The sequence below is a fragment of the Malaya genurostris genome, chromosome 1 (assembly GCF_030247185.1).
Source record: "Malaya genurostris strain Urasoe2022 chromosome 1, Malgen_1.1, whole genome shotgun sequence".
In the NCBI taxonomy this organism is placed as follows: domain Eukaryota; kingdom Metazoa; phylum Arthropoda; class Insecta; order Diptera; family Culicidae; genus Malaya; species Malaya genurostris.
In genome coordinates this window covers 156,011,618-156,030,698 of record NC_080570.1, presented here as the reverse complement: position 1 = coordinate 156,030,698, position 19,081 = coordinate 156,011,618, and the positions used below count along the sequence as shown (strand labels likewise).

Here is a 19,081-nt window from a genome sequence, read left to right as displayed (position 1 = left end):
CGATATCCGAAGATAAGATATTCTTTTAGACTCTTTAATTGGCCCTATAGTTTCTTAACTATTTCCAACTTGAGTCTCTTACCTATTTTCATCCTCGTCGCCATTGTAAATTCCTTGCCTATCCGGTTGTCGTGGCTTACACGTCCGCTTCAGTCAAGTGTCGCCTCTCCTCTCCCGATACCAGCGAAGTCCTCCCAGTGTAGCCAGTAACAACGATTTCGACAGAAAATAAAGTGATAACTTTACGTGACTAACACATCGTTACAGGTTCTAAAGACTTTTCATTCCATTGTGCTTCGATTTCTTATCACTTCTATATACAGATTTTCAATACAGGTTTTTGAGCTCCCGATACAGATTTACAGATTTTCCTTCTGAAAAATGCAGATTTAAATGTGGCAACCCTGCTCTCAGCAGGCCGTTCTATTTTGTTGGTCTTTGAGCGCTTGTTGAACGACATATTGCACGTAATATTCGTTCAATTTGCTGGAACGGTTTGTTGTTGTTTTTTCTCTTGCTAAAATAGTGTGAAAATTGAGTGTTACCTTTGCATAGAAAGATTTTTGTTTGTTATTCTACGTGAAGTAGAAGTATTGTGTAGGTATGTATTGTTAGTTTAAACAAATAAGTGGAAACAACTTCAGAAATTCTGCAGTAAAACTAGTCCAACGGGGCTCCAACTCCTCATGTTAAAAATGGCTCAACAATGGACCTCTGTCTGCCGGGTTTGTTATACGAAAAAAAGGCATTCGGTTCAACGGTCTGTTTCAAAATCGGCAAACGAAGGTCCCGTGTTGGCCTCCCGTTGAACGATTGATTGGACTTTTATTGGTCCAATGAAGGCCCACCGTTGAACGTTTCTTTTCTAAGAGGATATTCAATCATTCAACAGGGCGAAGATGATGAGAAGGGTGACTATGAAGGAAGAATAAGAAGCCAGCTTCCAGGTCTTGTCTTGGGTCCGGCGCTGGCTCGGAAAGTGGATTACGCAGTTATCAGGTCCTGTCCTAAGCTCTTTTCATTGTTGTCAAATCACAATGAGCAAAAAATTAGAACTGTACACGTCGAATTCAGCCTATTGAGTTATGAACTACGAATAAAAAACTACAACCAAAACATCAAACCGATTCAGAGCGAAAAGCGAACGTTTGCTGTAAATTGACGAAAATCAATCATCACACGAAGGTGAGTCAATTATCATTAGGTTTGTGGCTTACGTATCAAAAGCATATATTTTTGTATTTTAGTAAAATGGAATTTTGCCCTGCACGAAAGGGGATACCAAAGCAGGAAGAACCAGAAAACAGTTCTGTAGCCTCTTTTCCGTCGTCCGCACCAACAATCGATTCCCCAATAAAACTCGGATATGAGATTGGTGATGAGGAATTCACACAGGAAGGTGATCTTAAACTAGAATATCAGATTAGTGATGAGGAATCCACACAGAAAAGTGACCATGAAGACGTCCTAGTAGCGAGAGAGGAACAGATGTATAGTTGCGAAATTTGTGGGGAACAATTTTCATTGAAAGAAACCATAAAAAAGCATATGATCGTTCATACTGAAAACCAACAATTTATGTGTTATGTGTGTGGTAAAAAATACCATTGTTATACGCGATTAAAGGACCACACAAATACTCACACTGGTGAGCGTCCGTACAATTGCACTGCATGCGAAAAAAAATTCTCGTCCAAAAGGTACCTTGTTCAACACATGCAAATTATTCACACAAGCCATCGTTCGCATAAATGCATTGTATGCGGAAAAGAATTTTCCATAAAGGGTTACTTAACTAGACACATGTCTATTCACCAAAGTGAGTACAAATATAAATGCGAGGTGTGTGGCAAAGTCTTTAATAATGGTTCTAACCTCACGAAACACCAACGCATTCATACAAACGAGAGCCTTGAATGCACCATAAGCGAGAAAGATTATTCCACTAAGCGTAATCTCAGCGTACACATGAAAATTCACGTGGATGATTACGCGCATAAGTGTGATGTATGCGGCAAAGGGTTCATCACCAAATCAATTTTGAAAGACCACGAAAATATTCATACCGGTGAACGGCCTTACAAATGCACTGTATGCGGAAAGGACTTTCATGGTAAAATTAGGCTTTCTGTACACATGAAAATTCACAAAAGCGAGCAACCGTACAAATGCACCGTATGTGGGAAAGATTTTACCATGAAGGCATACCTATCCAGACACATGCTTCTTCACACGGATCATAAGCATAAGTGTGTCGTTTGTGGCAAAGGATTTGTAACCAGAGCACTCTTGAAAGATCATAAACGCCTTCATACAGGAGAACGACCGTACAAATGTAACGTATGTGGAAAAGAATTTGCCGTTAAACGTTACCTAACTAAACACATGTCCAATCACCAAAGTTTGCAAAGTAAGTACAAATATAAGTGCGAAGTGTGTGGCAAAGGTTTCCATGATGGTAGAAGCTTCACGAGACACTTACGCATTCATACAAACGATGGCCTTAAATGCACCATTTGCGAGAAACATTATACCACTAAGTATGAACTCAGCATTCACATGAAAATTCACGTGGATGGTTACAAACATAAGTGTGACGTGTGTGGCAAAGGATTCCGGGATAATCCACGTTTAAAGGACCACGCAAATATTCACACAGGTGAGCGTCCGTACAGTTGCACTGTATGCGAAAAAAGATTTTCGTCTAAAATGATGCTTGGTCAACACATGCATATTCACACAGGCCAGAGTTTGCACAAATGCACCATATGCGAGAAAGATTTTTCCACTAAGTATTATCTCAGCACACACATGAAAATTCACGTGGGTGATTACGAGCATAAGTGTGAAGTGTGCGGCAAAGGATTCACCTCCAAATCACGTTTGAAAAATCACGAAAATATTCACACTGGTGAACGGCCTTACAAATGTGCTGTATGCGGAAAAGACTTTCATGGTAAAATCAAGCTTTCTGTACACATGAAAATTCACACAAGCAAGCAACCATTCAAATGCACCGTATGTGGAAAAGAATTTGCCATTAAGAGTTACCTAACTAAACACATGTCTAATCACCATAGTGTGCAAAGTGAGTACAAACATAACTGTGATATATGCGGCAAAGGATTCGTGACCAGATTACTCTTGAAAGAACACAAAAACAGTCATACAGGAGAGCGACCTTACAAATGCACCGACTGCGGAAAAGATTTCAACGACAAAAGAAAATTTATTCGACACATGAATCGTCACACAAGCGAACGACCTCACAAATGCCCGTTTTGCGAGAAAGCTTTTACCATGAAGATATACCTATCCAGGCACATGCGTGTGCATACTGAAGATTACGAACATAAGTGTGATGTGTGCGGCAAAGGATTCATCTGCAAATCAGTTTTGAAAGATCACAAAAATAGTCACTCAGGTGAACGGCCTTACAAATGCACTGTATGCGGAAAAGACTTTTATCAAAAAACAACACTTTCTTTACACATGAAAATTCACACAATCGAGCGACCGCTCAAATGTACCTTATGTGGAAAAGAGTTTTCTCTCAAGCGTTACCTATATAAGCACATGTCTATTCACCAAAGTGTGTACAAATATAAGTGCGAAGTGTGTGGCAAAGGCTTTCATGATGGTGCTAACCTTGCAAAACACGAACGCCGTCATACCTAAATGTGCACATGCTTAGCCATACGGCATTAGTCTGATGTATGTAGCCAAGGATTCAAAGCCAGCTAACTTTTCAAAGACCACGACCACAATGTAATCTGCATTACAAACGCATCGTATTCGGAACCGTAGCCTATGAATAATCTACAAGGCAAACTGTCACATAGATACAAATTTCAAAACGAAACATGGTCTGACTGGACACATGCGCCGTCATGCGACCTAAAGCTGCATTTTCGCAGGCAACTTACAACTTCCGCGGCCATTCGAAAATGCTGTGGTGAACTTACTCGAAAAGTCATACCACTTATCGCGGAACGATAGTAGTAATAAATTTACCTTGTAAACATTTCCCATTTAAATGGGATGTCTCTGTAATAATCTGTAATAACATAATTGAGAAATAAATTGGACATTAATAGTTTCTGATAGAATAGAAAAGACGTCTGGTTAGAACGGTATAATATATTGGAATGAATTTAATTTACTTCGTACATAATCAAAGGTTACTTTAGTTCAACATCCCCCCCCCCCCCCCCCCCCCCTTAACTTTGATTTTCGAGTATTCCAAGGGACCTTATAGCATCCTGAAGTTTTGAAAAAGGAACTGGTTTCGTCAAGATATCGGCAAGTTGTTGATTCGAAGGAACATAACAGTTTCACAGATTTCTTTTCCAGTTGTTCTTTGATGAAATGATGCCGCAAATCTATGTGTTTTGTTCGTGCCGAATAGCCGATTTCCTTCTCCGAAAGACAAATAGCGCCTCTGTTGTCACAGCAAATTGGTAGTGTTGTTTCAGCTCCAACCTCGATAACTCAGCTGTTTCTGGTCGGATCGACCTAAACTTTTGACCCGTTTTAAGCAATGGTTAGTACTCTAGAAAGACATGGTTACTGGTTTACTACGAGCGCCATCTCTGCTTTAGAGCATATTCAGCAGCTGCAAGATTCATATGGGTGGTCTATAATGTAAATGAAACTGAAGCAAACGTATTCCCAGCAATCCGTTTTAGATTTATATATTCGACCAGTTCTACTGTCAAATTTAAAACTGGTATACATTGCCGTTCTATTTTTTCTATATTTGAAACACAGATAAAACGCTGCTGGGGCTGCCAGTTTATTTTGTTATAATTCCTTGATTTAAATTTTAAAACTGACATAAATTATGCATCTAGAACTAGAACACTCCTGAATATGCCCTTAGTCTTCGGGACTTATTGATCCATGTGTTATGATTATGAGTCAAAAATGTTTTACCTCAGTGTAAAATTGAACCCACAACAAACTTTGACTTCGGCTCGCACACATTCTAATTTCGTATATGAATAGATCTGCGCACTCTGCATCGGTGTGAGTAACAGGGACGTCAAATTGCTCAATTCAGCTGTTTTTTAAAGAAGGACGTATCTTACAAAAGTAAACAAATCGAGGTTCTCTCTCCTACACTGAGAAAAGAACCATAGTAACCGCAAACTGTTTTTCATTGTCATTTCTACTATACGCTAAAATAGTAGCAAAGAGCATGATATATGACTATTCGCCATCTGTATTGTATAAATTACTAGACAACAAAGAGTACGACTTGACTAAACTATTTGTATTTATGACTTTTCTGGCATGGTCATCCTGACAATGGTAGTCATCTCAAATATAAGAACAAATAGTTAAACTCACAATTTCTAGTAAGGTGAAATTGCTCTTGAGACTTGATATATGAAAAGCGAAATAGTTATTGCTACCATGTGAATATGTTCACAGTATAATAATGTTACCATAAATAGATACATGGTTTGATAGACGATTATGAAGTTTGAAAACACTATTCATGTAGTCCATACCAACAGAATTTATGTAGTAATCACATTATCGTGTATTTTTTGTTTATTAACCGACTATGTATTTCATTTGTGCTGACTATACAAATTGTCAATAAACGAATGTTCTATGTTATTGTCACATAAAGTTACAATATAACAGAAAATTTCGTACGTGGCTAACACATCAGTGATTGATATGAAAAAAATATTTTATATGATGGCTTTGTGTAATTTGGTAGGTCTTGCAGGTGAGTAAAGTTTGTAGCCTTAATAGTTTCCGTCATTGAAATTCAATTTTTCAACCATTTTTCCGGCAACGGCTACGTTTTCCAGTGAAATCAACGTCTCGTATACTATTTATTATTCATTATCGGTCGCTGTAGAAATAACATCCAACATATCGCAGGTGGGTAACGAGGTTTACATCTGGACTTGGCTATTAATTTCTTTCATGCTGCTCATTCCTGCTTCAGGAAAAAATCCACCGGACATCAGAGCCTTTGATCAACTGCTGCTACCAAACAATGCTCCTCAGTGTCCACGTTGCTATTCAACATTTCACTAGGCATGTCATCATTTAATATGATGTGAAAATAAAATAAAATTCCATGAAACTATTTTGTTGTTCTTGTTCTAGAATTCGAACTCATAAAACTTTTTAACATTAGCTCATGTTCTGCTGATCTTCAGCATTGTTGAATCAACCACTGCCTTTAGTTTCGAAATAACTAGAAGTGAAATGTTAAAAATACCATGGCTCTGGTTATAGCGAAAACTACAATGTAAATAAAGATTCGGTCATGGTTAGCCTAACCATCTCAATCGTATTAGTTATTCATACAATATACTGTTCAATATTACTATTCTAGAGCCGATACCATTTATAGTAAACATGAACTTGACTATTGTTGAAATCATCTAAATTCATAGTCGGCTGAAAACCACTATACGCTCATGGTCAAGTTGGCCCTCTATATAGTAACAGTTACCATACTATTTTTCTGAGTGTGTATCGAGTCCAAAAATCGGTATGAGTACCGATGAATCGGTATAGTTGGCAGCGCTGCTTGACACAGACAGAAAAGTTTGAGAACAAGGATGCCAGGTCGTTTTTTCAAAAATCTGTCTCTGACTCATACATTTATCTGGATTTGTCTGGGTCTACTATATACAAGCAAATTTTGCCCGGGCTTCATTTTGAGTGAGCAAAAAAAAAAAGTTCTTATAGCTGCTAGAAAATGGATTACTGGCGATTACGATGATCATATTTTTATCAAAACCAGCGACTCAGTGAACATGTAATTTGATCATTGTTGGTATTGATTTCATTGACCATTACTCATTATTAACATTAACAATGATTATTATTATAGACTTAAAAAACAAAACTTTAGTTCAATTGATCAATTCACTTGAAATACTTATACATTATAGGGTAACAGAGGTATTTTGGCCACTTCATATATTTTGGCCAACCTAACAAATTTTATGGATTTAATCAATGTTAAGTAACCCATGTTGCATCAATTTGAAGTTAATAACAGTAAATTACCTATTACGGAAGGGGTTTTCAAAGATATTACAACATTTAGTGGATATTTTTACAAAGTGGGCCAACATAAAATCAATCCTAAAGTGGGCCAAAATACCTCTGTTACCCTACATGTACCAATAATACTTATTTTTATACTAAAACTGAATCAAATGCCATTTTTTCCTACAGTAAGATAAGCTTAAAGAAACAAATGAAAATCATGACAAATGGTTTTCAATAAAGAAGAATTGATGTTATTTTTCAAAATGAATTATACAACCTCATGCTTGTTTATGATTATTTTATTCTGAACTTTTATAAAGATAATTATGAATTCGCCCTTATTCTGTATTTCGATTAAATCGGAATATCTCGATTCAATGTAAAAATATGCATTCTGTATATCAATCGAGTGTTACTTTTGTGTGGAAAACTCATCCGTATTACATCCGAGCCAAGTGGAAATCATTTTATAAAATGTTCTTATTCATTCCACTCCACTACAATAAAATGTATATATATATATATATATATATATATATATATATATATATATATATATATATATATATATATATATATATATATATATATATATATATATATATATATATATATATATATATATATATATATATATATATATATATATATATATATATATATATATATATATATATATATATATATATATATATATATATATATTGTAAAAGTAACTAAATTTTGGTTTCTCCCAACGATTTATTTTATTGAAATAGTGACAAAATAAAATTTGGTTTAATATAGCAAATATTATTGCTTGAAACTACAAAACCCGATATTTAATTTGTCTCAGTGAATTAGTTTATTTCAATAAATATTTTGTTAAAAATAACAAATATTGGACTTGTGCCTTCCTGTCTGTTTCTTAACAAACAATTCCATAGTAAATTTAACTTGCAAAATCAGTTTACAATTAACTAACTTTAGATGAAGGTAATCTTTATAGTGCTTTGAATTTATAAACTTGGCAGTTGAAATAAATGATAAAATACACTCAGAAAAATATTATGGTAACAGTTACTGTATAGAGGGCCAACCTGACCATGCGAGTATAGTGGTTTTCAGCCGACTATTAAATCAGATGATTTCAACAATAGTCAAGTTCATGTTTACTATAAATGGTATCGGCTCTAGAATAGTAATATTGAACAGTATATTGTATGAATAACTAATACGATTGAGATGGTTGGGCTAACCATGACCGAATCTTTATTTACATTGTAGTTTTCGCTATAACCGGAGCCATGGTATTTTTGACATTTCACTTCTAGTTATTTCGAAACTAAAGGCAGTGGTTGATTCGACAATGCTGAAGATCAGCAAAACATGAGCTAATGATAAAAAGTTTTATGAATTTGAATTCTAGAACAAGAACAACAAAACAGTTTCATTGAATTCTGTTTTATTTTTGCATCAAATCAAATGATGATGTGCCTGGTGAAATATTGATTATCAACGTAGACACGGAGCAGCATTGCTTGGTTGCAACTGTTGATCCCAGGCTCTGTTCGGTGAAGTATTCCCTGAAGCAGGAATGGGCTGCATGGAAGTAATTAATAGCCAAGTCCAGATGCAAACCTCGATACCCACCTGCCATATATTGTTATTTTTTCCGTCGGATTCGAGCGATTTGAATCCGGGAATCGGATGATGTTCGTCGTTTTCATCAATCGCTTGATGTTGTTTCTACAGCGACCGATAACGAATAATAAAAATTATAAAGGACGTCGATTTCACTAGAAAACAGCCGTTACCGGCAAAATTGTTGAAAAATTTAATTTCAACGACGGAAACTAGTAAGGCTACAAAATTTACTCACCTGCAAGACCTTCCAATTTGCACAATATAAGTCACAATATACATTTTTTTTCAAATCAATCACTGATATGTTACGAAATTGTCTGCTGTATTGTAACTTCATGTGACAATAACAAAGTACATCCGTTTGTTGACAAGTTGTATAGTCAGCACAAATGAAAAACATAGTCGGTTAAAAAACACTATACGATAATGTGCTTACTACATAAATTCTGTTGATATGGACTACATGAATAGTGTTTTCAAACTTCATAATTTCTTTTAAACCATGTATCTATTTATGGTAACATTATTATACTGTGAACATATTTACGTGGTAGCAATAACTATTTAGCTCCTCATATATATCAAGGCTTGAGAGCAATTTCACCTTACTAGAAATTGTGATTTTAACTATTTGTTCTTATATTTGAGATGACTACCATTGTCAGGATGACCATGCCAGAAAAGTCATAAATACAAATAGTTTAGTCAAGTCGTAGTCTTTGTTGTCTAGTAATTTATACAATACAGATGGTGAATAGTCATATATCATGATTGTTGCTACTATTTAAGAGTATAGTTGAAATGACAATGGAAAACAGGCTACGGTTACTATGGTATTTTGCTCAGTGTATAAACCTAAAATAATTATTATTTCAACTGACGGTTTTTGTTTCTTAAAATCCTATTTTTGTTGTTAACAGTAAAATGATTTCTTTGAAAATAATTTGGATGGTCATTTTTGATACATTTTTTGTCGATTTATTTTATTTTAGCAATTCTAATACATTAATGAAATTACAATTATTTCCAAACCACAATCATGACGCGATGCCCTTGCAGATCGGTTAAAACAGAGATTATGTAATATTATGAAGTTTCTAATATTATTGATTATCAATACTTACGCTTAGATTGTTGAAATGTCCCACGAAAAAGAAATGAGCAGATGAAATTTCACTTATCGAAACACGTACAAACTATTTTGTTTATTCACAGTTGAAAAAGTTTCTCTGGGTTATAAGAAATATAGCTGACACAGTTCTTTTCAACAATAAACTGTATTGTATCATAGATGGAAGGAATAATTTTTTTCATTAATATAAAGATAAATTACAATTGAATCAACATAGATATTGCCAATAAAATCAACTCAACTGTTGTTGTTTCGTTGGGTTAGACCAGACCCTGTCAGCTTGAAGCAAAATCAATTTTCAGTTCAGCAACGCCATCGCACGGCATCACATTCAACATATCATGTCAATTTTATGGGTGCGCAGTGCTGCTATTTTGGCGCGCACAAGTTTGACATTTCTCTCCCCTACTTCTATGTACGAGATTCGATGCAGACTCGCCTGAGGGCGCCATGCTCGCAAAAAAGGACGTTGTAAATGATTTGTTCGGAAAATGTGAGAGTTGGATATCTTGTTAATATGATGTCTTTTGTTAGACCAAAGTTCTCGGTTGAATTTTCATTAGGGCGTAACAGCAAGCGACAGTTTCTCTTCGTTTACTTTCTCTTCTGTTAATTACCAAGCGGTTTCCACGTTTATCACTCAACTCTTTGCATAAAATGATACCCGAGACTTTCGACTTTCAAACAGAATAGTGAAATCAAAGAAAATCTTCTTAATCACATCACAATAATCGGAAGAGAGAGAGGGAACAAAGAGAAACTGTCACTTGCTTATACGGCCTTCTGAAAAATCAACCCAGAATTTTGATTCACATCAAACAGAGATCATTGCTGAAGTTGAAGAAGGAATTGGTTTGAAACAATCATATTCTAGATAGAAATTAACAAAAATCAAATTTAAACATCTTCTAACTGTTTTGTTCTTTCAAACAAGCTCCATTTTTCTGCATGTTGCAAATTTACCATAAAATATTTGAAACTAATAATGTCCAATTTATTTCTCAATTATGTTGGTTATTACATAGTGGGATGTCTATGGAAAATGTTCACAAGATCATTTAATTACGACTATCGTTCCGCGATACGTGGTATGACTTTTCGAGTAAGCTCCACACAGCATTTTCGAATGGCCGCGGAAGTTGTAAGTTGCCTGCGAAAATGCAGCTTTAAGTCGTATGACGGCGCATGTGTTCAGTCAGACCATGTTTCGTTTTGAAATTTGTAGCACATGTGACATGTAACAGTTTGCCTTGTAGATTATTCATACGCTAGGGTTCCGAATACGATGCGTTTGTAATACCGATTGCATTGTGGTCGTGGTCTTTCTAAACCAGACTGGCTTTGAATCTTTCGCCACATCACACTGTTGCCGTGTGGCTAGGCATGTGCTCATTTAGGTATGACGGCGTTTGTGTTTTGTAAGATTAGTACCATCATGAAAGCCTTTGCCACACACTTCGCACTTATATTTGTACACATTTTGGTGAATAGACATGTGTCTAATTAGGTAACCATTAATGGCAAATTCTTTTCCACATACAGCGCATTTGTAAGGTCGTTCGTTGGTGTGAAGTTTCATGTGTTGAGAAAGATTTAGTTTACCTTTATAATTTTTTCCACATATGGTGCATTTGTATGGTCGCTTGCCTGTATGTGTGTTTTCATGGTCTTCCAATAGTGATCTGGTTAAGAATCCTTTGTCACACACGTCACACTTATGTTCGTAATCTTTAGTATGCACACGCATGTGTTTGGATAAGTGTGTATTCGCGGTAAAACCTTTTTTGCAAAACGGGCATTTGTGAGGTCGTACGCTTCTGTGACGAGTCATGTGTTGAGAAAGATTTACTTTACCTTTATAATTTTTTCCACATATGGTGCATTTGTAAGGTCCCTCGCTTGTGTGAGCTTTCATGTGTTGAGAAAGATTTTTTTTACTTTCATAATCTTTTCCGCATACGGTACATTTGTATGGTCGCTCGCCTGTATGACTGTGCTTATGGTCTTTCAAGAGCGATCTGCTTAAGAATCCTTTGCCACACACATCACACTTATGCCTATAATCATTCGTGTGAGTAAGCATGTGATTAGTTAGGTAAACCATAACGACGAAGTCTTTTCCACATACGGTGCATTTGTACTGTCGCTCGCTTGCGTGAGTTTGCATGTGTATATAAAGATTTACTTTACTTTTATAATCTTTTCCACATATGGTGCATTTGTAAGGTCGCTCGCCTGTATGTGTGTTTTCATGGTCTTTCAAGAGTGATCTGGTTAGGAATCCTTTGCCGCACATATCGCAATTATGCTCGAAGCCATCCACGTGAATTTTCATGTGCATGTTGAGAATATACGCAGTGCTATAATCTTTCCCGCATATGGTGCATTTAAACTTCTGGTTTGTATGAAAGCGTTTGTGTCTTGCGAGGTAAACACCATCGAGAAAGACTTTGCCACACACTTCGCACTTATATTTGCACTCACTTTGGTGTTGCCTTAAAGTACTCTCGCTGACAAACTCTTTTCTACAAACGGTGCATTTGAACGGTCGCTCTCCTGTATGACTACGCTCGTGGTCTTCCAAGAGTGATCTGGACAAGAATCCTTTGTCACACACGTCACACTTATGTTCGTAATCTTTAGTATGCACACGCATGTGTTCGGATAAGTGTGCATTCGTGATAAAACCTTTTTTGCAAAACGGGCATTTGTGAGGTCGTACGCTTGTGTGACGAGTCATGTGTCGAGAAAGATTTACTTTACCTTTATAATTTTTTCCACATATGGTACATTTGTATGGTCGCTCGTCTGTATGTGTGTTTTCATGGTCTTCCAAGAGTGATCTGGTTATGAATCCTTTTCCACACACATTACACTCATACCTATAATCATTCGTGTGAGTAAGCATGTGTCTAGTTAGGTAACCCATAACGACGAAATCTTTTCCACATACGGTGCATTTGTACGGTCGCTGGCTTGTGTGAATGTGCATGTGTCGAACAAGGATTTTTTTAGACGAGAATTTTTTTTCGCATGCAGTGCAATTGTACGGACGCTCACCAGTGTGAATATTTGCGTGATCCTTTAATTGCTGATAATACAGGAATTCTTTGCCACACACATTACACTTAAATTGTTGGTCTTCAGTATGAACGATCATATGCTTGTTCAGGGTTTTCATTGAAAATTGTTTCCCGCAAACTTCGCAACTATGACCCTGTTTCTTTTTAGGTACGAAGACGTCTTCATGAAGATCACTTTTCTGTGGAAATTCCTCATCACTAATCTGATATTCTAGTTTAAGATCACCTTCCTGTGTGAATTCCTCATCACAAATCTGGTATTCGAGATGAAGATCATTTTTCTGTGTGAATTCCTCATCACCAATCTCATATCCGAGTTTTATTGGGGAATCGATTGTTGGTGCGGATGACGGGAAAGAGGCTACAGGACTGTTTTCTGATTCTTCCTGTTTTGGTATCCCCTTTCGTGTGGGGCAAAATTCCATTTTACTGAAATAAATAATTTATGCTTTAGATACGTAAGCCACAAAGCTAATGATAATTGACTCACCTTCGTGTGATGATTGATTTTAGTTAATTTACAAGAAACATTCGCTTTTCGCTCTGAATCGGTTTGATGTTTTGGTTGTAGTTTTTTATTTGTAGTTCATAACTCAATAGGCTGAATTTGACGTGTACAGTTCTAACTTTTTGTTCATTGCTTTTGATATATAACAATGAAAAGAGCTAAGGACAGGACCTGATAGCTGGTAATCCACTTTCCAAGCCAGCTTCGGACTTAAGACTAGGGATGTCGTAATATCGATCGATTAATCGAGAATCGATTAGTAACCCAGATAATCGAGTAATATTTAATCGATTATTTTGAAACAATATTCGATTATTAAGCTAATCGAATAATGTACGATTCAGACGATCCGGCTTCTTCCGTCACCGGAACGTCAGCATCCGTCAAAATTAGTCAAATGAGTTTTCCCTTTGCGCATTCACACGATCCAGCAAAGATCCGGAACGTCAACGTCCGTCAACGGCAAGCTCCGTCAACATTTCTCCGATAGAATATTTGACGGACTGTGATTATCGCACACATGCACGATTCATATGATTACGGTATTGAGCTGACGTTTGTTATGTATGTATTCGGTGTCAAGATCTCACTCTCAAACGAAATATACCACATATAAGTAATTAAACTTATCAGTAGATTTTCAAAGTACGTTACGTTGTTGAGTGAAACTAATTGTTTTGTTTTTTCCTCTTTCTAGTTAATTTTGAAAATTATTTACTCGATTAAAAGTTAAGAAAACAACAGATCGATTGGCTTCAAAAGCTCCCAGATTTTGTATTAGTGGAATAAAATGGTGCGAAACTAAGTTCTTCAAATTCTGCGCGTAAGAAAATGACATGACGGACACGGATAGGAAACCGGATCGTGTGAATCAGAATGACGGTGACGGTGACGGAAGAAGCCGGACCGTCTGAATCGTACTTAACAATCCAGATAATCGATTTAAATTTAATCGATTAGTTTAAAAATTTATAGAGCGCAACGGAAAAGTTGTTATAGCTGCTAGAAAATGGATTACTGGCTTTTGTATTTCGTATCCAACCTAGTGAAGTAAAAGGAACTACACTTCAACCAACTATTAACACTAGGGTTTTTTCGGGGAGTTCAACGAAAAAAGTGCAACTGTACCACAGACTAACAGACATGACAGTATGAGTAAATTGTTATAAAAATCATTTTTCGTGATGCACTAGTTCCACCTGTATTGTACTGCGCGAACTATTTACTATCGGTACACCCCTTGTGTTACATAAAAGGTTTTTTACTAGTTGGTTTCTCCTCGTTTGTCAACACCGATCAGCTGCTTACAGGGTTGCCTGATTTTATCAAAATATTTGATAATGAATCGTCACAATAAATTATTGGAGTACGTTGATAATATATTTAACTTTCTTAGCGATGTTGGAAAGTAAACATTTATTTTACTCAACGTTGTTCATCTAGACTATTTTTGATTGTATTGGTAATTTTCCTCTGAAATTAAGACCAGAAGCAAGTAAATATTGTAACAAAACGGGTTCGATTTTGTATTGCGCTGTAGGATGAGAAGTAGGCACAATTCTGTATATAGTTTTGGCAATATGTAATCAATCTGTATCCTGCATGAAATTCGCATGGAGGTATACAAATCAATACATTACAGGTAATTCTGTATGAATGGCAACTCGGTTGGTAAATGAAAAAAATAAACACAGTCTAGATGACAGACAGGATATATTTGATAGGGTTTCGTGGCGCCATCATGACATATGCGAGTACTGTCCCAACTAAAGGAATATTCGAAATGACCGTTTATATGGTTAAAGAATCTAATTTGAGTGTCCTGTCTGTTAGTCTGTGACTGTACGCTTCAACACGAGAATTCGATCGGAATAAAAAAAAACTTGTCATTTTAACCAACAGCAAAACAGCGTAAAGTGAATGTTACACCCAAAACTATGGCTTATGTGAAAGCGGCACCCAAATAGTGGTGGCACCTCGTGTCGATCGTGGTGACATCTGCTAATGTTCGCTACGCTGATTGAGCAAATTTTACACACAGTTCATATGTGAGCCTGTATATCTGCCTGTATATCGCGGCGAACAGTCGAGTAGGTGGCAATAGTGTTTCCAACGTACAGCAAATTTGAAATTTACACAGGATTTGGAAAATTTTGTTCGAGCCTGTATATCTGTTATCTGTGATATCTGTTATCTGTGGTATTACACGTTCATTATTAATGATGAGTATTTGTAACTACTCCAGCACGGGGCATGTAACCAGAATAACTTTCCCTCAGCAATTAAAGAATATTAACAATATTCGTTGTCTTCGTTTAGCTAAAAATAAATTTTATTTGCCATTGAAACGTTAAGGTTAATGAAACATTCATAATTTAAATCTACACTTTGTCATTTCCAGAATTTTTGTTCACGTATAGTTCTGAAGAGAATGTTTACTTCATGGTTGTCAAATTTTCTCATCTAAAGCGGCCCTTACACGTGACAATATTATTGTCAATCCAAAGTATTGTCAATACTGTCAATCCAATTGACTTGGTAACATGAGTCCGCATTTTTCGAACAAATCAAGCGTTTGAAGCTTCAAATATTGCAACTGATCATTGAAACATTGAGAGAAGAATTCATTGCACATATTTGACAGTTTTTTCTCTGGAGAGAAAGTATTGTCGGATTGATGAGAAGTTTTGATTTTTTGACAATATTTTCGTCAATCCAATGAAGTTTCCATTACACGATCAAAAGTATTGTCAATACTCCTTGTATTGACAATAAAATTGTCTCGTGTAAGGGTCGCTTAATACAACTGACGATATTCAGCACTTCCACAAAAAAAAATAAGAAGAAGAAATAATGTTGGTAATGATGGAAAATCCGGAATTCCATCATTACTCATGTCATTACTGAACTCTTACACGATCATTAAGAGTGTCATTACTTTTTAGTAATGACACTTTTAATGATCGTGTAAGGGCCGCTTTTCAACTGTGCAAAGATGACAAGAAGGGTGACTCGGAAGGAAGAATAAGAAGCCAGCTTCCAGGTCTTCTCCGCTGGCTCGGAAAGTAGATTACCAGTTATCAGGACCTGTCCCAAGCACTTTCCATTGTTGTCAAAACACAATGAACAAAAAGTTAGAACTGTTCACGTCGAATTCAGCCTATTGAGTTATGAACTACAAATAAAAAACTACAACCAAAACATCAAACCGATTCAGAGCGAAAAGCGAATGTTTCTTGTAAATTAACTAAAATCAATCATCACAGAAAGGTGAGTCAATTATCATTAGCTTTGTGGCTTACGTATCTAAAGCATAAATTATTTATTTCAGTAAAATGGAATTTTGCCCCACACGAAAGGGGATACCAAAACAGGAAGAATCAGAAAACAGTCCTGTAGCCTCTTGTCCAGCGTTCACTCCAACAATCGATTCCCCAATAAAACTCGGATATGAGATTGGTAATGAGGAATTCACACAGAAAAATGATCTTCATCTCGAATACCAGATTTGTGATGAGGAATTCACACAGGAAGGTGATCTTAAACTAGAATATCAGGTTAGTGATGAGGAATTTCCAAAGAAAAGTGATCTTCATGAAGACGTCTTCGTACCTAAAGAGAAACAGGGTCATAGTTGCGAAGTTTGCGGAAAACAATTTTTAATGAAGAAAACCTTGAACAAGCATATGATCGTTCATACTGAAGACCAACAATTTAAGTGTAATGTGTGTGGCAAAGAATTCCCGTATTATCAACAATTAAAGGACCACGCAAATATTCACACTGGTGAGTGTCCGTACAATTGCACTGTATGCGGAAAAGAATTTGCTGTTAAGGGTTACCTAACTAAACACATGTCTATTCACGAAAGCGAGTACAAATATAAGTGCGAAGTGTGTGGCAAAACCTTCTATGGTGGTTCTTACCTCGCGAGACACAAACGCATGCATACAAACGAGAAGTTTAAATGCACCATATGCGAGAAAGAATTTGCCATCAAGGGTTACTTTACTAGACACAGGTCTATTCACCAAAGTAAGTACAAATATGAGTGCGAATTGTGTGGCAAAGCCTTTAATAATGGTTCTTACCTCGCAAAACACCAACGCATTCATACGAACGAGGCCTTTAAATGCACGATATGCGGGAAAGATTATTGCAATACGTATTATCTCAGCAAACACATGAAACTTCACGTGGGTGATAACGAACATAAGTGCGATGTGTGTGGCAAAACCTTTCTCGATATTGCTTCCCTCGCAAGACACAAACGCTTACATACAAACAAGAAGTTTAAATGCACCATGTGCGAGAAAGTTTATCCCTATAAGTATCATCTCAGCAGACACATGAATATTCATGTGAACGGTTACAAGCATAAGTGCGATGTGTGCGGCAAAGGATTCATCTGCAAATCACTTTTGAAAGATCACAAAAATAGTCACACAGGTGAACGGCCTTACGAATGCACTGTATGTGGAAAAGATTTTCATCGTAAAATAAAACTATCTCTACACATGCAAACTCACGCAAGCGAGCGACCGTACAAATGCACCGTATGTGGAAAAGATTTCGTCTTTATGGGTTACCTAACTAGACACATGCTTACTCACACGACTGATTATAGGTATGAGTGTAATGTGTGTGGAAAAGGATTCATAACCAGATCACTCTTGGAAGACCATGAAAACACACATACAGGCAAGCGACCATACAAATGTACCATATGTGGAAAAGATTATAAAGGTAAAGTATATCTTTCTCAACACATGAAACTTCACGCCAACGAGCGACCTTACAAATGCGCTGTATGTGGAAAAGATTTTGCCATTAATGGTTACCTAATTAAACACATGTCTATTCACCAAAGTGTGTACAAATATAAGTGCGAAGTGTGTGGCAAAGGCTTTCATGATGGTACTAATCTTGCAAAACACAAACGCCGTCATACCTAAATGAGCACATGCCTAGCCACACGGCATCAGTGTGATGTGGCGAAAGATTCAAAGCCAGTCTGGTTTAGAAAGACCACGACCACAATGCAATCGGTATTACAAACGCATCGTATTCGGAACCCTAGCGTATGAATAATCTACAAGGCAAACTGTCACATGTCACACGTGATACAAATTTCAAAACGAAACATGGTCTGACTGAGCACATGCGCCGTCATACGACTTAAAGCTGCATTTTCGCAGGCAACTTACAACTTCCGCGGCCATTCGAAAATGCTGTCTGGAGCTTACTCGAAAAGTCATACCACGTATCGCGGAACGATAGTAGTAACTAAATGAGCTTGTGAAAATTTTCCATTTAAATTGGATGTCTATGTAATTAGGAACATAATGGAGAAATAAATTGAACATTTATAGTTTCAAATATTTTAAGTTTTTTTTTGCCCATCACACTCCCCCACACCAAAAAGCTTCAATTTGAAGCCCCCTGGTAGTGGACGCAACTAGTCTCAGCGGAAAAACAAGAAACAAATAGACACTGGCAATAATAATACTAGAAATACAAATTTAATTTTGATACAAAGTCCGCTGAGATTCTGTTTATTCATGATTTGATGTGCAATTTATTAAAGTGGAGTCCCAGTGGAAAAGATTTCCTTTTAAGGGATCCACAATTTAATTACTACGCTATGTTGGAAAGAAAGTACAAATATTTTAGGTAATTAGTTATTAATATGAAATACTG

The 19,081-nt window shown here is 36.4% G+C and overlaps 3 protein-coding genes across 3 annotated transcripts; 2 read left to right on the top strand and 1 right to left on the bottom strand.

Moving 5' to 3' along the window:
- The first annotated feature begins 442 nt into the window (after positions 1 to 442).
- Positions 443 to 4,108, top strand: LOC131426319 (zinc finger protein 493-like). The gene is made up of 3 exons (XM_058588960.1): positions 443 to 601; positions 893 to 1,185; positions 1,248 to 4,108. The coding sequence occupies exon 3, from the start codon at positions 1,252 to 1,254 to the stop codon at positions 3,676 to 3,678; it is 2,427 nt and encodes an 808-aa protein (XP_058444943.1). The 5' UTR covers positions 443 to 601; positions 893 to 1,185; positions 1,248 to 1,251; the 3' UTR covers positions 3,679 to 4,108.
- Positions 4,109 to 10,762: 6,654 nt separating this feature from the next.
- LOC131426321 (zinc finger protein 260-like) lies at positions 10,763 to 13,617 on the bottom strand. The gene is made up of 2 exons (XM_058588962.1): positions 13,364 to 13,617; positions 10,763 to 13,302 (listed from the first exon to the last, which is right to left on the bottom strand). Exon 2 carries the CDS (start codon positions 13,296 to 13,298, stop codon positions 11,184 to 11,186), a length of 2,115 nt encoding a protein of 704 aa, XP_058444945.1. The 5' UTR covers positions 13,299 to 13,302; positions 13,364 to 13,617; the 3' UTR covers positions 10,763 to 11,183.
- Positions 13,618 to 16,253: 2,636 nt separating this feature from the next.
- On the top strand, positions 16,254 to 18,760 carry LOC131426325 (zinc finger protein OZF-like). The gene is made up of 2 exons (XM_058588970.1): positions 16,254 to 16,651; positions 16,713 to 18,760. Exon 2 carries the CDS (start codon positions 16,717 to 16,719, stop codon positions 18,334 to 18,336), a length of 1,620 nt encoding a protein of 539 aa, XP_058444953.1. The 5' UTR covers positions 16,254 to 16,651; positions 16,713 to 16,716; the 3' UTR covers positions 18,337 to 18,760.
- Positions 18,761 to 19,081: the final 321 nt, after the last annotated feature.